We start from the raw sequence: 23,111 nt of genomic DNA on the forward strand, positions 1-23,111 counted from the left end.
AAACATTATAGAAAGAAAAATACTTGGTGCATGTCTTATTTCTCATGAATATAGAGTTTAAAGAACAGGATTTGATCATTTCTCCTGTTCCATAAAATGATTATAGAGCTAAGCTGTTCAGGATTTTCATTGTTGTCACGTTGGGGATTAATTCCCTTAGCAACCCCTCACTGAAGGATGGGGTTGGTTTGAGATCACCAAGCTCTAACGTGTTTGGTTTACACCAGTTCCATTTTGCACAGCGCTTTTCTTGGAAAGAGAAGCAGAAAATGCATCAAGATTAAACAGCCAAAGATTGGGGTGGTTGGGAGAGGGAGAGAGAGAGGGATGAGAGAGAGAGAGAGAGAGAGAGAGAGAGAGAGAGAGAGAGAGAGAGTGTGTGTGTGTGTGTGTGTGTGTGTGTGTGTGTGTGTGTGTGTGTGTGTGTGTGTGTGTAGGGGTGGATAGCAAAGGCAGAAGGAAAGTAAACTGACTAGGAATACGTAAATACCATGTAAATTATTCCAGACAAGGAATTTGGCTTTTTTTTTTAATGTTGTATCACCAGCATTGCAGCTGTGCCCGGCACACAATAGCTTGTTTAGTAAATAGTTGTTGCACCAAGTGAGAGAACGAACTTCTCACTTTTTTAAAAGGGAAATGTGGATTGCAGTCTAGGAATCAACTAAGGCCCTAGAAGGGAGAATGTCCTAGAGGACGTCTCCATTTCGCCTGGCGAGCAGAGGCGTCTGAGTGGCGTCAGAAGAAATTCCCACTCCCCCAGGGGTCCCAGCTGAAGGGAAAGGAGCTCCACCGCGAAACCCCACGCTCCAGTAACAACTCCGCCCCGGACCTGCTCCCCACCCACGTTCCACGGTCGGGTTTGTCTCGGTCGCCCCGCCCCTCTGGCTCCGTCCCTGCCCCTTTCCCCTCTTCTCCCTCTTTTTAGTCTCACACCTTCCCCTTTAGCTCCCAAGGCCCAGTCGCTCGGCACCTCCCGCGACTAGCCTCCTCTCTCCTCGTCTCCTCCCCGGGGTCGATTCCGCGGGCGTCCACAGCCTCCCTTTCTGTTTCTTGGCGGTCGCCCCGCCCCTCCCTTTCACGCCCCCGCCCTTCCCCTTCACGCCCCGCCCTTCCCTTTGACGTGGCAGAGGCGGCACCAGCCATGTTGACCCAGCAGAGTTCTGTGCGGAGATCGGGGGCGGGGCGGCCGCGGCCCTGATTGCACTGCTTTGGCTGCTTCGGCTGTGCGTATAGGACTGATTTTGCAAGGCCGAGGCTGCGACAGGCGTGGGTCTCGTAGCGGGGGACATTGTGGTAAGGCCTAACTTCAGGGATGCCTCCTTCAGGCTCCTTGGGCGGCCGCGGGTGCTCAGCGGCAAGCGGGGGAGGGGGCCCTGGGCGGCGGCTGGCTGGCTGGCTCGACGGCTGGGGTCTCTAGGGTGGTGTGGGCTCTTCCCTCTTGGTGCCTCGGGGCAGGTGGGGCGCACCCGGGCCTTGCGGGGCAGCCTTGAGCCCTGAACCTATCACCTTGTCTTCCCCCCACCCTCTGCTTCATTCTCCTGTGTTCCGGGGGCCCGACTCCCTCACCCAGTTACCCTGGATCAGGTTTTGGGAGTCAAGTGAGAAACGGCAGTTTGAGCATCTCGCCTAACACCCCACCCCGCCTCCGAGGCCGTCTGCTTTCCTCACCCCAACCCATCACCGCTTCTGGGCGCTTAGGCTTATCCGTTCATTCTTGCCAGATCAGAAGTGCCATAGACTTTGAACCGATGTGACTTCGTCATCCGTAGTTTGGCCTTGGGAGTTATTGGGGGAAAGGAGAAAAGTCAGGTAAAGCTTATGCCTTGGGCCTTGATTACAAATAGAGTTCAGTTTTCAGATAGGACCAATCTTACTTGTGCTTCCGTTCGGCCCTAATGTTAATCGTTTTGGTGGCAAAGGAAAAGTAGTAAACCTACATGCAGCCACCGGAGTGTTTGTTGAATAACATTTCCACTTGAATTTATTGAACCTCCACCCCTCAAAGCCGGGGATAACTTGCCAAATTATCTTGGTTATAAAAAGTTTTAGATTTAATTATAAATATATGTTAAGTTTCCTTCTCACCATTCTCTGGTAGTTTAATAATCAATTTGGAAGTCTAACCAGTTTTAATTGACTCATAGAATTTTAGAGTTAGAAAGGGCCTTGTCGTTTTCTAGCCCAAACACCTCTTCTTGATGAGGAATTGAGGATCCGAGAGGTAAAATTATTTGTCTAATATAAAGCTAAGTCTTCCGAAATAGTTGAAGACACTTCACTGAGTATATTACAACTGAAAAGGAGGCACTATTATCTAAAAAAAAAAAAGTACCATGACTAGTATATTAAGTCTGCATGATAATATAGTGTCTGAGTCATATTCATTTGGATTTATGTTTTTATGCATGCATAATGTTAGAAGAGAGAATGCTTATCAAATAATGCCCTTTTATAAAAAGCTTGTTTGTAGAAAAGACTATTTTAGATATGCCATTGTCGGATATGGGACCAACCCTGGCACAATTTGTACTAGAATTAGTGATTTTAAAATTGAACAATTGAATGAATGTGTAATTGGCCCAGTTAAGAAGAAACAGGTGGGATTTTTTTTTTTTTTCAAAATACTGCCAGAAAGTGAGAATGTAGGAAATAAAATAGATGTCATTTAGTGAGCAGTTGTGATCTTAGAGCAAAGATAGTGAGCAAGAGAAGAGGAATTGTGCCCAAATATCACTCAGGTAATATTTAGTCTGTCTTAATGAAAAGTAAGGAGTGGAATTACAATTCAGCTTTGTTACCTGTTGTAGGAACTTAAACCTGGTGATTGCCTGTTTGTAAATGTCTTCGTGCTAAGTCTCTTAGATCCTTTTTCTATTAGGCTCCCCGATTGAATTTAGCCCTAGTGTCCTAAAGGCAGTGGTTCTCAAGACCTCTTTACTCTTAAATATTATTGAGGATCAAAAAAAAAATCCCCAAAATTTTGCTTAATGGAAGACAGGTAGATTTTTATTTTTCATATCTACTTCTGCATTCAATCGCTTGTGATAGGTTGTTTTGATTGAATTATATGAAGGAAATCAGGCTTACATAGATATGTAGCTGGAAAAAAGAGGACTATTTTATTAGCTTTTTCAGATAATTGTGCATATTCTTTGATACTACACCAGAACTGAAGAGTTTTAGTTAAGAAATCCAGTTAACCGTAGTGTGGAATCTGAAACCTTAGACGTGAATCCTTTGTACTCTGTTACATTAAAACCTGTTGGTCTATCCTGCACTTTGAATGGGTCATTTACCCATTCATGATTTTGTGACATTGATCATTTAGGAGATATTGCTTCACTGAATAATGTGTATCTTCTAAATGTTGACATATTTGTTATACAATATTAAAAAATTACATTGATATCACCACTGATCAACAGAAAAATCATTACATATTAGAGCTGTGAAGTTCACTGTAGTGGATAAAAGTTCTCAAAAATTTTAATATTTGCTCGAAAGCTCAAATTTTATCACCAGCAACAAATGCTATGAATTGTTTTCCAGGTGACAGGTTCAGTTCTATCTATTTTTGAGAATATGTGTGACATATAACTCACGTGTTTGAGAAATTCAGAAACTTTCTTGGAGAATTGAGAAATAGACACTCAAAACATTTTTTGTGTTTTGTGGTTCAGGTGACCAAACCTGATTGGTTTAGTATATTTTAATGGGTATTTTAATGCTTTTTGATTATATATTCTAGCTGCATCTTAGATTAAAAATGTAATTAAGTAACAGAAAACGTCATTTGCTTTATTTATGGGAGGGATTTCATAGTCCTTAAATTTATATTCACATCGATAGCTTGGAAGCTCTTGCTAAAAACTGATATCTCTTGCAAAGGGGATTGTTTCTTCTCTTGCTGACCATTGCCTGTGTTAGAACTGAGGTTGGCGTCTTCCAATCCCCCCTCTGACTATCTCACATCTTTGTTTTACCATTATCTTTTAACAGCCATTTTTTCTCAAACTCATACCGTCTTTCTCAAAGCTGCCTCCGATATCTACCTTCAAGATAATCTTTTCTAAACAAATTTAGTTATTTTAGGATTTCCTTTTATTATTTATCAACTTTTGGAAAATCTGTGCTGGCTGTTAATTATCATGATTCTCTCTTTGTCTCTCAGATTCTGATAGGAGGAAAGAGCGTTTAATTTTTATTTTATTATTAATTGAGGTATTATTGGCATATTATTTCTTTTAAAGAAGAGAAAGTTCTTAGCTTCTTAAGATATTTAGATTTGTTAAGCTTTTACATAATTTATATTATCAAAATCTATTTGAAAATTTTTCTAAAATTAAAATTATTATTATGAACTTTTCCTTCCCTCACTTATATTTGAGCATCGGTTCCTCATCATTGTTCTTAGCAACTTCAACATCCATGTAGCCCCTTTTGGCACTCGGCCTTCATAATTCTCAGTTCTTAATGTCCTTCATCTCTCCCACAAATCTTTTGGCCTTTAATTTTTACGGTTTCTTTCCATCACTGTTGCAGTTTGAGAGCACGAGCTAGAATTATTATCTAGGTAGGAAAGTTGGCATCCTAGATAGGCAGTTAGAGAGTAACAAGATGGAGACATTGCTTGACTAGCCCTTAGCCAGAGTAGTAAATTTACTACTTCTTATTGGGCCTAATGGACATTGGTTTCAATAGAGTTACTTATTATTTTGTTTTAAGTGGCGTTATTGTTGCTTGCTAATTTTTTTCTGAGATAGTATTTTCATTTGGTAATGATTTGTAATGGATTCATATTGCTGAAAATGAGAAAAACATACTTATTTTGAATTTTTTGAAGAGAATTTGAAAATATTTTTTAATTTTGTTATAGAAATAAAAGTCAAGCTCTACAATGACAACCTATTTGGAATTCATCCAGCAAAATGAAGAACGAGATGGAGTTCGATTTAGTTGGAATGTTTGGCCATCAAGTCGACTAGAAGCTACAAGAATGGTTGTTCCAGTAGCAGCCCTGTTTACACCACTAAAGGAGAGGCCTGATTTACCACCTATTCAATATGAACCTGTTTTGTGTAGTAGGACCACTTGCCGTGCAGTTTTGAATCCTTTATGGTAATTAAAACATAGAAAAAAAGTGACAGTATGACTTCAAAATGTAGTTTCTTTCTTGCTCATTTGTATAAAAATATCTTTATTTTTGTTGATATTTATTTTTTCAAGTTAGGTTAGTCAAATCCAAAGAGCTATAATATTTTAGGAGTAGTGAAGTGATAAGGGACCAAATGTAAAATTACCACCATATAAACCATTAGATCCTGTCAGTATCCTCTAGATACTGGTGTTGGCTGTGTATAAGCCCATCTCACGTCATTAGAAACGTCATAATTGAGTAGCATGACGTTTAAAAAATGTTTTGATTTCTTGTTGCATAAGCAGAACCTCAGGAATCATCTTTTATTTCTCTTTCTATTCCCTTTTTCTCTACCCAGTCCACTAGCAAATCTGGTCATTCTGTTTTGTTTTCTTTAATCTTCATTATCACTATCTAGAAGTATCTTCTTGTTTATTGTCTCTCTTTCTCTTCTAGAACATAGAAGATAGCACACTCAGTGGTGCTATCACCAGCACCTAGAATATAGCTGGTACATATTAAGCATTTAATAAATGTATTTTTAAATTGAATAAATGTTTCCTAGATCTGAGTAGAAGTTATTAAGTCATTTAAAGACAAAAAGTAGAATTATCTTAATTTTAATTGTTTACTATATATTAAGAGTTACAGTATAGATATTGGCAACATTTAAAAATACATAGCTTTTAAAGATCACTTTGAATGCAATCATGTTTTAGAAAGAAAAATTTTATTGAGTTTAGGATCACTGTAAAATTGTACTGAAACATGAGCTGTATTTTATCTTTTCTTAAAACAGTCAAGTGGATTATCGAGCAAAACTCTGGGCTTGCAACTTTTGTTATCAAAGGAATCAGGTAAGAAAACCCCCATTGTAGGTGTTAATGCTATAGTACTGGTCTAAATATGCATGTTTATAAAGAAAGATGAAATCACTTTTATGCGATGAAAATATCTTTAATAATTAAATGATCAGGAAATATTTTTGGTTTAAAATTTTATTACTCTTTCTGGCAAATAATTTGTTAAATTTTTTTGTTTTTTTCTCTCTGTAGTTTCCACCTACTTATGCTGGTATATCTGAACTGAATCAGCCTGCTGAACTTTTACCTCAGTTTTCTAGCATTGAATATGTAGTTCTGGTAAGAACTTAAGAGTAAATCTTTAAGGAAGTTTTAAATACCTGGTAATTTACTTTATATCAAAATAATTGTTCACTTGAGATGACTTAAAAGACATCATTCTTGATTTTCACATTGAATTGATGAAGCATTTCAAAGGTAAGACCTCTCAAGGTCATTTTAAACAAGGTGTAATATCTCTGTTGTAGTTATTTGATGGGTGGCCAGTATATTGGATAGGCTGGTATGATTTGTTATACTGAGTAGACACTAAAGTATTAATCTTGCTTTGTAGTTGGAAGGTCAGTTTATAGATAGTCAATGTGGTGCTTGAGCCTGATGATCTATCCTCAAGTCTAGTTAATGAAATTATTCTTGTTTTGGTCCTTGATAGGAAAATCATTTTTCTTCCCTTTCTGAATAGCTTTACATAGTTGTTTCTATATTTAAGAGCAAAAATAATATCCTTTATGAATGTTGTAGAAAAAGCAGAATATGGTTTACTTGAGCCAGTCAATAATTGTCTAGCCTGGCTAGTTTTTAGTCTCTTACAATCTAATTCAGGTTTAGACAGTTATTTTATAAATTCATCATGTGTTTTTTACCTTTTAGTTACTATTTTCTTATTTTAAAAAGAAATAAATACTCATTATAAGAAATGAAACCTCATGCAGTTAAATGAAATTAAAAGTGATTGTCTTCTGTATGTAATTGTAAATAATGTTTTTAAACTTAATTTTTCACTTGATATCTCGGATATCTCTCCATGCATAGGTAACCTGTTTCATTTCAGAAATGTATTTATTAGGATTTCATTGTATGAATGTACTATAAATTATTTAATTAGTCCTCTATTGATTATCCTTATATATTGTGCTGAAGTATAAAATACTTTTTTTTTCTTATGGCAACATCTTTTATCAGCGTGGTCCTCAGATGCCTTTGATATTCCTCTATGTGGTTGATACCTGCATGGAAGATGAAGATTTACAAGCCCTGAAAGAATCTATGCAGATGTCATTAAGTCTTTTACCACCTACAGCTTTGGTTGGACTTATTACTTTTGGAAGAATGGTGCAGGTTCATGAACTTGGATGTGAAGGCATTTCAAAAAGCTATGTCTTCAGAGGAACAAAAGATCTGTCTGCCAAACAACTGCAGGTAAACAACAAGAATGGTAGTGTCACCCTATCTGTGAGCATCACTCTGTATATGTCTATGAAAACCTGGATATAAGTTTCTAGAAAATATTTGTATTATAATTGACTAATATTATTGTAACCAAGTCTTTAAATTTAGCATCAGTTTTCTTTCACTTGCCTTAAATTGTTATCATACAGATTGATGATCTTTCACTTTTAACAGTATCTGAAATTTAGAGTGAGACTGAAAATATTTTATTAGAGATTTAAGGGCTTATAGAAGAGTCGTGCTGAAGACTGAGAGAAAGCAACTGTGGAATATTATTTTTTTCTTGACATCTTTGGAGGCATCCAGGTATCCCAAAATGAAAAAGATTTTGAGGATGAGTAATTTAGAGCTTGGCAGACTGGGGTGATGGTGCTGCAGTTAACTGAGATAGAAAATACTGGAGGAATTGCAGGCTTGGATGGGGAGACTAGTGAACAGTGAGTAAGATAGTGAATGAGTAATGAATAAGATTTGAGGAAGAGGAGAAAATAGAGTCTCTATTATTTTCAGAGGTTGGTTGTTGAAGGTCAGGAAGGCGATAGTGTGGGGGTTTGAGAGAGACTGAGTTAGTTTAGGAGGGACCCTTGAATGTGTTTATACACAGAAGGGAAAGAGACTAAAGAGGGTGATTGAAAGCAAGAGCGAGATGAGGAGAGCGAGGTTTCAGAAGGCGTGATAGGAATTCCTTCCCAAGCACAGGAAGCAGAGTACCTTGGAGAGGAGGATCATCTATTTCCATGAGACAGGAGAGAAAGTAGGTGAATTGTAACCTTTCTGTGCCTTAGTTTTTTCATCTGTGAAGGGAGATAAATAAGAATAGTATTTACCTTACAGGGTGGTCATGAGAATTAAATGGATTGTGCTTACTGTTATTGTTTACTGTTATTGTTAAATTGTAAATTTAAAGTGGTTTAATGTTCTGATTATAGAGTACATTTTACTTAAATTATATAATACACATATAACACATACAACATCTGCCTTTTTGCAACAGGCAATGAATGCCTGCAGACTAAAGTTTTTTTCTCCATTAAGATGTTTTTATCTTCCATATCTAACCATCTGGTTGAAAAGAGTCTGGTCTTTGCTCTCCACATAGTCCTGATTTAAATTTTAATTGAGTTGTGTGATCTTGGGTTGATCTCCTTGCTTATTTTCTCATCCTCTATGGAAAAGGATAAACAATACCTACTTTGCAAGGTTTTTATTAGTACTAAATAAAATATTGAGAGACCACTCAGTATAGGACCACTCAGTAAACTATTATAGGACTTTATAGCAAAACCTGGGTTAATATCTTTGCTTTTCACCTACTAGTTTGTAAAGCTTTAGGCAAGTTACTTAGACTTTCTGAGTGTCAGTTTTCATTTGTAAATCAAGGACTAAGAAATATACTTCATTATTTTTTTGTAGGGAAATAGTATATATAAAGAGTTTAGAACATAATAAGTCTGTAGTAAAAAGTTGCTCTTTCTACTAGCAGTATGGAAATACTGCAGGATTACTTCAATAATTTTTCCCTTGCACATCTTTAGACATTCTGATTTTCTGTTATATACTTTTACTGCCTTCATGACTAAGCATCTCTAGATTTAAGAAAACTTTAGTAAAATAACATTATTTTCATATGTCTAGAGAGGAATTGTGCACACTTCTAAAATTCAAAACTGGCAGTGTGGTTAGGCATTAAGTCAGAAAATTAAGAAATATGGGCATACAAAGTATGTGTACCTTCTATATTTACCTTATGTATATGTACCCCTTTTAATATGATGCCATGTACCCTTCTTGCATAACACTTATTACAGTTGCATTTTTACACTTAATGATTTGATTAACTCCTGTCTCCTACCAGATTTTAATTTCCATAAGGTCAGGAACTATATTTTTTCACCATTAGATGCCTGGCACATAACACATACTTGAGATATAGTTGCTGAAAGGGATTAATGAATACAAGTTAAGAAGTATAGGCATTCAAGTTACACAGTAATTTAATTTGACAATTAGAAAAATATTTGAGCTAGTTTCTCTCTTCTTTGCTCTCATAGCACCTTGTACTTTGCTTTCTTTTGATGATTATTTCACTGTATTGTTATCGTTTACCTGACAGTCTCCCCAGCTGGACCTATTGCTTTCTGAGGAAAGAGACCTTGTATTTTATTTTTGTGTTCCTAATGCCTAGCCTAGCACCTTGCACATAGTAAATAGTTGATACCTCTTTGTAGGAGTAATGAAATAGATATCACAGAAGTAATCTCTTTACAGGAAATGCTGGGGCTCTCTAAAGTACCCGTTACTCAAGCAACACGTGGTCCTCAGGTACAGCAGCCACCTCCTTCTAATAGGTAATTGAATATGCCAGAGAATTTTATAATTCATGGAACTATTTTAAGCATCGCATACCTTTAACTTGAACATAGACATTAATGATACTGTATTGTTAAATATTTTTAGGAATATAAATAGATTGCATTAATATACTTTTTAAAGAGTTGAGGCAGAATCATGTCACTGAAATGTTGGTTTTTCATCATTATAATATAAGGAGTTACTTTAGTTTTGATATATTCCTGATTTTCTATTTTTAAGTTCAGAAAAAACTTAATTTTTGTTGTTGTGGGCAGCCAAACAAAGGAGGGCCTCAGAAACTTTTCATTTTGCCTACTTAGCCTTAGAGGTAGCTCACTGCCCCCACCCCAACTCTCTAATCAGATGTGTGTTACTGAAATCCAGTTGATGTATCTTCTCATAATTATTTCAGTAACCTTAAAACTTATTAGATGGGTAAATGAAAGATGGAGTGCTAAAGTAATACGTGGTTTGACTGTTTCATTTATAGCAGTTTTACTCAAAGTGTAATTCCTGGACAAGTAGTGTAAGCATCACCTGGGAGCTTGTTTGAAATGTGGATTCCTGGGCCCCACCCCAGACCTCCTGAATGACACTCTGAACCAGCAATCTATGTTAAAACAAGCTTTCCCACTGATTCTGATAATCACAATAGTTTTGAAAATCATTGATCTGTGTGTTCAAATTATTTCCCCATTTTTAAGAAAGTGGACAGTTTATTTCTTAAATCCTCACCCACAAATAAATGGCTTTTTATTTAATTTTGTTTTGCAGATTCTTGCAGCCAGTACAGAAAATAGATATGAATCTCACAGATCTTTTGGGAGAACTGCAGCGAGACCCTTGGCCTGTGCCACAGGGAAAGAGACCTTTGCGTTCCTCTGGGGTGGCACTTTCCATAGCCGTAGGGCTACTTGAGGTAGGGACAGCTTTGTTTTGGAATGTAGATGTGTATGTGTGTGTATGGAATGATATGTACAAGGTAATGTTGTATGAAAAAAATCAGGTTATAGGAGAGTGAGTACATGAATTTATTTATTTAAAGTTTGATCTTCAGTGTGTCCTTTTGTCTATAGAGAGGCTTCTGGAAGGATGCTCACGCAAATGTTAACTGGTAGTATAAGGGAAATTTTACTTTTAAATAGAATTTGAAAATTTTATGCATACATATTTTAGCTTTATAATTAGTTTTTTTAAAAAATTGAAATGCTATCAAATTTACAGAAGAGTTGCAAAGAGCTCCCCGCCCCGACCCCCTTCCCCCTCTCCCCCCGGAACTGATTATTTGAGATTAAGTTGCTGCTAACATGGTATTCTCTATCCCTTGAATACTTTGGTTGTATTTCTTATAAACCAGGACATTCTTCTATATAACCACAATACAACTATTAAAATCTAAATGTTAACCCTGACACGTTACTGCCGTGTAATTCTTGGACCTCATTCAAGTTTTGCTGATTATTTCAATATTTCTTTTACTAAAAGGATTTACTTCAGAGGCATACATTTAGTGGTTATGTCTATTTAGTCTCCTTCAGTCTGGAATAGTTCCTTAGCCTTTTCTTGACTTTCATGACCTTGACACTCTGGAAGTTTCAGGCTAGTTATTTTATAGAATGTCTCTCAATTTAGGTTTGTCTTGACGTATCCTCACAATTAAATTCAGGTCTTTGCATATATCACAGAAGTAATGCTGTGTTCTTGTTGTATCCTATCAGGTGGGATATGATTTTCATTTGCTCTGTTACTGATGATAATCACTTTGATCACTCATTAAGGTTTTATCTATTAGATTTCTACGCTGTAAAATTATTCTCATTTCCCTTCCCTTTGTGATTAATAAACATTAGATGTGAGGATCTTTGAAACCATGCAAATATTTCATACTCATCAAACTTTCAATTTATTTATTAATATCAACATGGACTCATGGTTTCCTGTTTTATACAGTGTGTTATTTATATCTGTTATTCTTTTATATCTGTTATATCTTTTATTCTTTTAACTTTCTACTTTGACAGAAATCCAAGTATAAGGAAAAGTTATGAAGAGAGGGTCAAAGATTAATTGAACTTTTACCCAGATTCCTCAAACATGTATTACATTTGCTTTATCCTTCTCTCTCCAAACTTACATAGATCTCTATATGTCTATCTATCAAACACATATAAATTTTATTTAATTTTTTTTGCGAATTTTTATGAGTTTATTTGAGCCTCAAATGACAATTTGCTGAGAAGCAAGATATCAGATATTTTCTTTTACATATATAAATTTAAAAAAACCATTTGAAAGTCAGTTACAAGCACAATGTCCCTTCTAAATATTTCAGTGTGTATTTTTTAATTATAGGAAACCTTGTTAACTGCAGTTCAGTTAACAATCTGGAAATTAACATTGATGTAATACAATTTTCTGATCTGTAAACTGTGTTCAAATTTCACCAGTTATCCCAATAATACCCTTTATAGCAAAAGAAAATCCTAGATTATGCATTACATTCAGTTGTCTAGTGTCTTTAGTGTCCTTTAAAGTAGAATACTTTTCTTGTGTTTCATGATATTTTTTAATAGTATAGGCTAGTAATTTGGTAGAATGACTCAAAATTGAGGTTTATCTGGTCTTTTCTCCTGAGTAGATTTAGGTTATGCACTTTTCTAGGAATGTTACAGAGTTGATTTGTGTTCTGCTTGTGTAACACATCAGGAAGCCCTGGATGTTGATTTGTTTTATTATTGCTAATGTTAGTTAGCTTTGATCACTTGGTTAAGGTGGTTTCTGCCAGGTTTTACTTTAAAATTTGGAAGGCACTGTTATTTAGAAGAGATTTTTAAAAGAAAGTTTTTCAAACAAATATCTTGTTTTAAATTTCATTTTAAACACTTGATTATTTTATTTCTTGGAAAATGTATGATTTCCTGCTTTCTAGAAAGTGTATATCAAAATTTATCATCAGAAATGTACATATTTTTTCCTTTAAACTCTTTTGACAAGTTACTTTTTTCTGATAGTGTACTTTTCCCAACACTGGTGCTCGTATCATGATGTTCATCGGCGGTCCAGCCACTCAGGGGCCTGGAATGGTGGTCGGAGATGAATTGAAGACACCTATAAGATCATGGCATGACATTGAAAAAGACAATGCCAAATATGTTAAAAAGGGAACTAAGGTAATTTTGGTTCTTAAGTCTTTTTGCCTTATTAGAAAAGTTCATTTGATGGAAGAGTATAAATATTTTATGGTATGAAATCTGATATTGTGAAGTCATACTTTATAACTGCTATTCAGAATTAGAGAAATAGCCTCTTTTTCTTTCTTGATAATTTGTTTTAATATTTCTTGATAATAAAATGTTTAAAAACTGAATAGTAGACAACAGTAGGTATCTCTTTAAAGAGTATTCCTGAGAAGAACTTTATGTACCTTCTTTAATATTCATGTTAAAGAATGTCTTTCCCTTCAGGAAAAATTTCTTGCATTTTCTAATTTTTCATTTTCAGGAGGCTATAGTTTAGATATGTATATTTTCATAGCTTGAATACTCTATCATTTTTTGAGTTGTTTCATGTAACTTTGTGTTTGTGCCAGTACATTTTTTACTAATGTTGATTTTTGACTTCTTTGTATTGGTTTTGCTTGTTAATGTTCCCTATCCTTTTTAAAAATTCTTCACAGTTCATAATTTTAATTTAGTCATGCTATATATTTTCTCATATTTCTCTTTGGTAGTTATTATTTATTATATTTTTAAAGTATAATTAATAACATAATTTTTCTATTAATAGATGCTTTTTCCCTGCCACTTAATTTCCCTTTTGAGCTTATTGCTTTTGTTATTGTCTATTTTTGATGTTTTTGTTACTTGGGTGTGGATTTAGCCAGGAAACAGAGTTCTGTGTTGTTCTACCAAATTTATGTACGAAGAGCAAGATGTTCAGCATGCCTTTCTTCAAGCTTAGCATAATTTAGTTTACAGTATCCTATGGATAAGGGGGACTGCTATATTTAGAAAGAATGGCTTTCTAAAAAATATTAGACTTACAGAAATTATTGTATCACTTTATGAGACATTATAGCAAATTAAATGATAACATCACATTTAAATTATGGATCATTCTTTTAGTATTTCTTAGATTATTTTTATCTGTTAATGGGAAAAATGTATAGGATGATTAAGTTTGTACTTTGATTTTATTTGATTAAAAAAATCTTTTGTAGCATTTTGAAGCATTGGCTAATCGAGCTGCAACGACTGGTCATGTTATTGATATCTATGCATGCGCATTAGATCAGACAGGTCTCTTGGAGATGAAATGCTGTCCCAACCTTACTGGGTATGTATTTAAATTTTCAGTTTTTGCACTTGTAAACTAATAATGACAGTTTAGAAATATAAACTGTCATTACAAATACAATGACAGTTTAGAAAAAAAAAAACAGTCATCATCTTCCCACTCTTGGGTAATACTTTTTGATACACTTTTCAGTAAAGTTCACTTTAATTTTTTTCCAAAATATAGTTATAAAATTTTTTTCCAAAATATAGTTACAGTTCTGTTTGAAAAGTTTATCTTGATATCCTGCAGTCATTGAATTATTTTGGAGCTTTTTTGAGGTATAATTCACATACTATAAAATTTACCCACTTAAGTGCACAATTAAAATTTTTTTTGGTATATTGACAGGTTGAGCAGCCATCGCCATAATTTAATTTTAGACATTTACATTATTCTAGAAAGATCTTAGGGGGAAACCATTTCATCTTTCACTATTTGGTATGATGTTAGCTCTGGGTTTTTGTAAATGCCTTTATCAGGTTAAAGAATTTCCTATCTGTTCCTAGTTTGTTGAGTTTTTTCATGAAAAGGTATTTGTTACATGCTATTCCTGTATCTTTTGAGATGATCACATGATTTTTGTCCTTTATTCTTTTAATATGGTTTGTTATAGTGATTTTTTTGTTTGTTAAACCAACCTTGCATTCCTGGGATGACTCTAACTTTTGAATAATCTTTTTTATCTATTGCTGGATTTGATTTGCTAGTATGTCAACTCATTGTATTCAATTCATTTATCTAATAAATATTAATGGACACCCACTGAGTATCAAACTGTTCAAAGTACTAGAGATAAAATAGTGAACCAAACATAAAAATTTGCCCTCATGGAACTTATCTTCTAGTGCAGGACTATTTAGTGTAATTTTTTATTGGACATATTCTCTACATTGTGCCATTGAAATGTGGTGAGAGTGACTGAGGAATTGAGCTTTGAATTTTGTTTAATTTAAATTTAAATAGCCACATGTTAGATGTACAGTTCCAGTGAGAGAAAATGAGACAAGTAAAGTAGATAGTATGTCAGATGTTGATAATTGTTAGGCAGCAAAATAAGTCAGGAAATTAGAAGAGGGGTTTGCCGTTCTAAATAAGGTGAGATGGGGAAGGCCTCATCGAAGGTGATATTTTAGCAAAAACTTAAGGAAGTGCGAGAGTGAGCCATGTGCATATGAAGGAAGAGTATTCCAAGCAGAGGGAATAACAAGTACAAAGTTGAGAACGTAACCTGGGATGTTAGAGAAGTAGCAAGGAGCCAAAGTAGCTGGAGTGGGGTAAGTAATGAGGACAGACTGAGAGTGTCTTTTGACTTTTTAGGTTTTCAGATTTTACTTTGAGTAAGATAGGAAGTCATTGGAAAGTTTTCAGCAGAAGTGATATGATCTGACTTAATGTTTTAAAAGGATCATCTGGGGAGTGCCTTCATAGCGTAGTGGTTAGCACGTCTGCTTTACACGCAAAAAGTCCTGGGTTCGCACCCCAGGTGGAGCCACATACCATATCCCCGGTGCACCAGGCCCGGGGCGAGCCGTGAGCGCATGGGAGGAGATGTCCTGGCTTCAGAGATCCAGTTCTGAAGGGGAGACGGCAACATCCATAGGTCAGGGGTGGAAGTCGGGGAGGGAATCTCTGAAGAGGGGAAAAAAAAGGATCATCTGACTTCAGTTGTCTTCAGTAGAGTACAGCAGGTCCTCCAATACATTGTTTCTTTCAATGTTTTGTGTTATAATATAGATGAGGAAAAAGAAAGACTCCTGGCCAGGGCCACTGTCTGTAGAGTTTGCACGTTCTCCCCATGTCTCCCCATGTCTCCCCATGTCAGCATGGGTTTTCTCTAGGGACTGCAGTTTCCTCCTACATCCCAAGGATGTGCAGTTAGGTGAATTAGTGTGGCTAAAATGTCCCAGTCTGAGTGTGTACGTGCGTATGTGCGTGCGTGCGTGCATGCATGCATGCGTGTGTGCATGTGTGTGTGTGTGTGGCCCAGCAGTGGAAGGGTGTCCTGTCCACGGTTGTTTCCCTTCTGCCTTGTACCCTGAGCTGCTGGAATAGACTCCAGCTACCCATGACCCTGAACTGGAATAAGGAGGCCGGAATATAATTCTTACTTGTTTTTACTAATCTTTCTTAAATGTATGTGTAGCTTACATTTATTTTAGTGTTTAACATTAAAAGTGTTATGGGTCTTTAGTTAGAAGTTTGGTGATGTTTTTGTGACCAGAAATATTCCCTAAGAGCTTAACTATTGTCTATATCAATTAGTCTGTGGTAAAATTGGTTTTGTTACAGTCATTTGCTTAAAGTCACAGTTTCTAAGAACCTATCAGTGACATTAAGTGAGGCTTTACCATATAGGGATACAGGAATACCAAGTAGTAGGATCATAGATAGTGAGAAGTGGTTGGATTTTGGATACATTAAGAAGGTAGAGGATTTGCTGATAGATTGGATCTGGGGTTTGAGAAAACCAAAGGAGTCTACTAGAAGAATTGAGTTGCCCTTTATTGAAATGGGTAAGACTGTGGGAGAAAGAGTATTTTGGAAAAGTTTCAGCTTTGAACGTGTTTGGTTTAAAATGTAGACATCCAGTAGACATCCATGAGGAGATATCGAGTAGGCTGTTGGGTATATTACAGCCTCGCATGTGGCTATTTTACAACCTCGCATGTGGATATTTTACATGCAGGAGATAGGTCTGGCTTGAAGATATAAATTTGGGAATCGTCAGAGCATTATTGGTTTTTTAAAGCAATAAAAATAGTTGATATTGTAAGTAAGATTGTGTAGTATGACACTGCAGGTCATTGGTGACCTTCATAAGAGCAGTGAAAGTCGACTTAGAGTGAATTAGAAAGAGAACAAGTGGAGGGAATTGGAAGCAGTTGATACAGACCAGAGCTGCTCAAACTTTCACATGTACAGATCAGCTGGGTACATTGTTGAAACACAAATTCTGGATTTAGTATGCATAGGATGGGACTTGAAATTCTCCTTTTCAAACAACATCCTTAGCGATGCTGATATTGCTGGACCAAGGGCCACGCCGAATAATGTAGATATAGAGAGCACTTTCATAGAGGTTTGCTATAAAAGGAGGCAGATAAGTGGGGTGTTGTAAGTTGTTGTTAGCCTAGGATGCATTATCAGGTTTAGTGATAACACAGATCATCACAGATGACATGTTCATAAAAGAAAATCCGAAAAGATCTAAATACAAAGTACAAACTGTTAGAATTAATATATTCAGTTGTCAAGACTTCTTGGTCAAGGTCAATGTACAAAATTCAACTATGTTTTTGTTTACCAGTAACGAATAAATAGAATACAAAATTTAAAAAGGTTACAATCTATAATAGCATCAGAGATCATATAAATCATGACTTTAACATTATCTAAAATAAAATAACCATTAATTATAGGACATCAGTTTTACTTTTGCCTATTTTAATTTTCGATTGTACTGTATTGTTTAAAAACTACTTGAATGTTTTAAAATATGAGAAAATGTATACAAATATTTATATGCATGTGTGTTATGGGTATATCCCCCTTTTTATATAAATATCAGAAAATTTCACATACTTTTACTCACTTTCCATTTTTTATTATATCCTGGAAATCAGTCTATAGCGATGTATGACTCCATTGTGTGAGTGTACTATATTTTATTCAGCTAGTCTCTTAATAGATGATTCCAATCTTTTATTATTATAATGTTTCATTGAATCGCCTTGTACATATATTTTGCTTTTTGTTATTGTTTTGCCAGATTATTTGTGTGGTGGGATAGATTCCCAATACTGGATTGGTTAGACTAAAGAGAAAAAAATGTGATTTTGTTAGATATTGTCAAGTTCCCCTGCCTTGGGATTGTACCATTTTGCATTCTCATCAGCAGTAAATGAGAGTACCTATTTTTCCACAGCCTTACGAACAGGATATATTGTTAAACTGTGATTTTTGCTGATCTGTTAGAGAAGAAATAATAGAATAGTTTTTGACAGTTTATATTTTTTAAAACTTTTTTAAAAAAATTGTGTGCTTATTAACAAAACATTAAATAGTATATTAGTACAAAAAGTGAAAATGCTCCCTTAATAGCCCTCTATTCTCATTCATTGGGTGTAAAACTAAGTTTGATATAACACACAGACAATATATACATATGTAGACATACAAATACATGTATTCGTTTTTAAGAATGAGAATGCATTCTGTAAACTGTCAGTTATCTTCACCAGTATGAAGAACTGGGTGCCTGGGGTAGTAGAGACACATTTCTTACTGTGTACCCTTTTGCCTCTTGAATTTTTTAATGTGTGGATGTATTACCTGTCTAAAAAAGATTTTTAAAATTACTGAGGACAAATGCCAGGTGTTAGGAGCACTCAGGTATTCTCAGGATTGAGATTATTTGTGTGGTGGGGATATTTTCACATATATGAGTTTTAAAAATTAGTGGTAATGTAGCACATTTTGGGAAATATCTTTAAAATCTGTTAGTAGTACTGAGAGGTAATTTACTCTTTTAGTTTTAACACATAGACTCACTGCTTGTATCACATACATTGTTTTTTGTTCTTTCCATGCAGAGGATACATGGTAATGGGTGACTCTTTTAACACTTCCTTATTCAAGCAAACTTTTCAAAGAGTTTTTACCAAAGATATGCATGGACAGTTTAAAATGGGCTTTGGTGGTACATTAGAAATAAAGGTAAGAACCAAAACTTGACATGTGTATGTTATCAAGAACAGTTTGTAGGTTCGATCATAATTTTAAAATACCAGTAATCAATTTCAATATATCCTTTAAAAATAGTGGTTATTTTATATTGAAACCCAGAGTTAAAGATTTTGTTCATTAGAAAAACGTGTCATTATTAAATGTGCAATTAAATTTACTTGAACATTTCTGAATAATTGTTAGAAAAGATACATAGGTAAATTTTGCTTTAACTATTTGTTCATTTAGGGTTTAACTTTTAAATGTATTTGATTTTTTTAAATGCTAAATTTGGTTATGTTAGTGCTAGTTTTTTTTTTTAATTGCAGGAATTGGTATCTAACTTAAGAGAAACATGTTCTCTTCTATTTGGATGTTTCTGATATTTATATAAATATCAGAAAATTTCAGGTTTAGAAATATCAGTAATTGTTTTATGGTTAGTAGGTTGTTGATATTATTCAGTCCTATCATTCATTTCAAATTTGAATTTTAAAAACCCAGAAGCTTAGTATTAGTTACAAGTATATTGATTAATCTTGTTATTTTATTGAATGTTTGTTAATCTTGTTAATCTTGTTATTGAATGCTTGCTATATGTCCAGTATTACGCTAAAAAACTGTAGAGATGTCAAGGGATATCCAAGGCACTGGTCTTACAAAGAAACTTAGTCTTAATAGAAAGACAAGGTTAACACATGTGATAGAATGAAATAACATTAGATAACATTATAAAAGTGCTATGAAGGTTTAGGGAAGAAAAAAATGAATGTATGCAAGACAGAATTTATCCTAGAAGATAAATGGTTTTACAGTGACTTACACTGGTTTTTGAAAGATGGCAGAATTTAAGCTGCTTGAAGAGAGTGCATTTTAGCCAGAAGCCCAGTGTTAGGAGAAGCTCAGAGGTGAGAATCAGCACGGTGTGTTGGGGAAAATGGACTAGTGAGAGTGGATGGTTTGCATTGGAAGGTAAGGGAAGTAGTTTTAAGTCTGCGTGTTGCTTGTAGTTTGGAGATACGTGTATAGGCAGAAGCAGCCATCGTAGGTTAATGAAGAACAATGTTTTATATAGAATTTTTCTGACAGTGGCATTCAGGGTTTGTGAGGAAAAAGAATCTTAAGTAAGAAAACTGAGTTAGGCTTTCTAATTTTTTTAGATAAAAGGTAATGATAGCTTAAATTTTGATGTTAGTGGAGATTGAAAAACAGATTTTCTAAGAGAGAAGAAATAGAAGATGGTGTCTAAGATTTTGTATTAGGACATAGGAATTTGGGGTATGGTATGATTTAATTGAGTGTGAATTCCCAAATAGAGACAACCTCTGGGCAGCTGGAAATAGAGGATTAAAGTTAGGGCTAGATTAAAGTTAGGGCTAGATCAGGGCTAGATTTTTGTTTAATAGTTAAAATTTGGAAGTTAACATAGATGTGCCCACTGATTATTTTTAACAGTATATTTTCATTGACTTTTGAATTTTAAATGTAGAACAGTATCTTTTTTCTTATATACTTATAGTTGAATGAGCTTATCTTGAGCACACCAAAGTGTACTATGTTCTTATTTTGCAGACCTCAAGGGAAATAAAGATTTCAGGAGCTATTGGACCCTGTGTGTCTCTCAATTCTAAAGGACCCTGTGTGTCTGAAAATGTAAGTCACATTTATTCTAAAAAGAAAGTATAGTTTAATTCTCAGGGCAGAACAAACTGAGACCTTGGGTAGCAGCATGTAGCATTCCTTTCAAAATTATCATGTAAACTGTTTTTCAGTAGAATGTGGTTTAGCCTCCATTGTTATATTTCTTTTTGTGGTTGCTTTTTCTGAATACCCCTTTTTCTGTTCTCCCCTAATTAAAACTTTTGTACTGTCACCAGTCTTCTATTTTTTTTTTTTTAATCCTGAGTTATTCCTTGCCCCAGTGTGCCTAAAAAAAAAGTTATGATTTGGCAATCTGGAGACTTCTGAAAGTCAAAATGAATTCTGAAATTTTTTTTTGTTAGAATTTACAGCAAAGTAACAAAATTAGCAAGTTTCAGTTCCTTTTTTTATTTTTCCATCTAGTGAATGTTTATTACACTTAAAAATGGTAGAATTATGTACTGTAGCCGTAGAGAGGATGATGGGACAAATAACACAAGTGATTAATCTGTATTTTTTATTTAATTTCTAATTTTTTAATTTTAAAAATTAAAAAACATTTTTTATTATGGTGACATTGGTTAATGAACTCTAGTAAGTTTCAGGTGTACAATTCAACAGGTTAATCATCTTTAAAATGACAGAATTAAAAATTAATTTTAAGCAGTTTTCTTGGGAGTCAGACTGCTTAAATTATGCAGTGCTGATCATAAAAACCTGTTTTCACATGTGCATATATTATGTGTTGAACCAATTATCTCTTTACACAGATCAAACAGTTGTATAGAAGGATAATGTTGTAATTACTTCATTAAATGATAAATACTTTTAAGGTCTACGATATGAAGAACTCGTATCAATACTTTTGTAATTTACTTAGCAAGAATTTGAATTATTTTATAATTTTGTGTAAAAATTGCTTAATTTTATTTTATGGTATATTTTATATGATCTTAAAAAATCTTAAGCTTTTAACATTCAATGAATTAGAAACCTGAAATAGATTTTTTTCTTACTGGAGGTCCCCCCCTTTTTCACTGTAGTATGTATTATAGTAATAAATTGTATCTTCTAGCTTTCAAACATATGTTTTATTTTTATAGGAGATAGGAACAGGTGGCACTTGTCAATGGAAGATATGTGGACTTAGTCCCACTACAACCTTAGCCATATATTTTGAGGTTGTTAATCAGGTATGACTTTTTATATTTGAATATCGAAACATTTTCGAACAAGTACTGAATTTAGGCCATGAATATTTCATAGTTTTTCTACCAATAGTAAATATGACCCAAAGCTTACTTACTCTCTTTTGGAGTTTTTATTTGTCATTTTCTATTTCTCAAACCTATACTCCTTAGTACTCCTTAGTGAGAGGACATACTGTAATAGAGATGTCAGGGAAACCTGCAACTGCCCAGCCGTCAGCAGTGCAACTTTTAGTCTCAGTTTTATTATTTTTTAAGTATAATATTGAAGCATAAATAAAATCTTAAATTTTGTTCTAGCTATGCATTTTTGTAATTCAATATCTAGCTCTTCCTAATTGTCCCATTACACATACACATATATGTAATGATATATGAGTCCTATAAGAAAGTTTATATATCAAAATCCATAGGGAAGATTGGAAGGTAAAGCTTCCAATATTCGGAAAGGTTTTTTTTCTGCTACAGAAGGAAGCACTATTAAAGAATGATTAAATATGTAAATTACTGACTTATATACCAATAGTTATTAGGCATAAAATGAACCACAAACCATAAATAGTTAACCATCCTAAGACAAGTGCAGAAATTTTTTGTTTAATAGTTAAAATTTGTGAGAAAGGTAATGGCTCTTACTGACCAAAACAAAGAAAGAAAGAGTATCTATTGTCAAAGAGTATAAGGAAAGTTTCCTATTGACCACTTGCTATTTCTTTCTGAGGATCATTACTATATATTAGTCTGTCATTAATAGTTTACTATTGGTCATCTGTTCATGTGATTATCTTCCTAAAAGTTCTGTTTTCATCTTACATAGATAGGGGAGTAGAACTTAGCTCAGTTTCTCCATCCGATTACTATTAGGCAAAATTACCTCATTTATACCTTTATCTCAAATTCTTTACACTTCTCTTTTCATTTTGTGCTTTCATGTCCCTCTGAATTATATATTACTTGAAATCGATTTCCTAGCTAGACTCACTCTTCTTATCCTTCATCATTTTTCCCCCTTTCCCAAATCCATTTATCTTTGATAAGGCAAATCACAGCTGTTTTGTATGCACTGTAAAATACATTATGCCTATCGATATTAGAATGAATTTTGTTAATGCTAGGATATGCATCAGTGATGTATGATGACAAGATAATAGATTTTTCTTAGTTTTTACTCTTTTACTTTTACACAGCATAATGCTCCAATTCCTCAGGGAGGACGTGGTGCAATCCAGTTTGTGACTCAGTATCAGCATTCAAGTGGGCAGAGACGCATCCGAGTGACCACCATTGCGAGGAAGTAAGTCTTGTTAGAAATTTAATTTACGTATCAAAACTATTCTGGGTTGTGCTCCCAAACTGGGTTCCTGTTTTGAGTGATATCCATCACTAGAAAATGAA

General features: G+C 34.5%; 1 protein-coding gene across 2 annotated transcripts in view; it reads left to right on the top strand.

Annotated features, from left to right (window-relative positions):
- The first annotated feature begins 1,115 nt into the window (after nt 1–1,115).
- SEC23A (Sec23 homolog A, coat complex II component) overlaps nt 1,116–23,111 on the top strand; it is a 47,762-nt gene continuing 25,766 nt past the window's right edge. The window contains exons 1-14 of one of the 2 annotated variants that reach the window (XM_011376407.2): nt 1,116–1,296; nt 1,725–1,812; nt 4,880–5,121; nt 5,940–5,997; nt 6,196–6,282; nt 7,186–7,422; nt 9,721–9,800; nt 10,579–10,723; nt 12,816–12,974; nt 14,024–14,139; nt 18,735–18,858; nt 20,440–20,520; nt 21,612–21,701; nt 22,904–23,010. In XM_011376407.2, the coding sequence (XP_011374709.1) occupies nt 4,901–5,121; nt 5,940–5,997; nt 6,196–6,282; nt 7,186–7,422; nt 9,721–9,800; nt 10,579–10,723; nt 12,816–12,974; nt 14,024–14,139; nt 18,735–18,858; nt 20,440–20,520; nt 21,612–21,701; nt 22,904–23,010 (1,505 nt within the window). In that variant the 5' untranslated portion in view covers nt 1,116–1,296; nt 1,725–1,812; nt 4,880–4,900. The remainder of the gene's footprint in view (nt 1,297–1,724; nt 1,813–4,879; nt 5,122–5,939; nt 5,998–6,195; nt 6,283–7,185; nt 7,423–9,720; nt 9,801–10,578; nt 10,724–12,815; nt 12,975–14,023; nt 14,140–18,734; nt 18,859–20,439; nt 20,521–21,611; nt 21,702–22,903; nt 23,011–23,111) is intronic. The other variant, XM_011376398.2, reaches the window with a different exon arrangement.

The sequence above is a fragment of the Pteropus vampyrus genome, unplaced genomic scaffold (assembly GCF_000151845.1).
Source record: "Pteropus vampyrus isolate Shadow unplaced genomic scaffold, Pvam_2.0 Scaffold10, whole genome shotgun sequence".
In the NCBI taxonomy this organism is placed as follows: domain Eukaryota; kingdom Metazoa; phylum Chordata; class Mammalia; order Chiroptera; family Pteropodidae; genus Pteropus; species Pteropus vampyrus.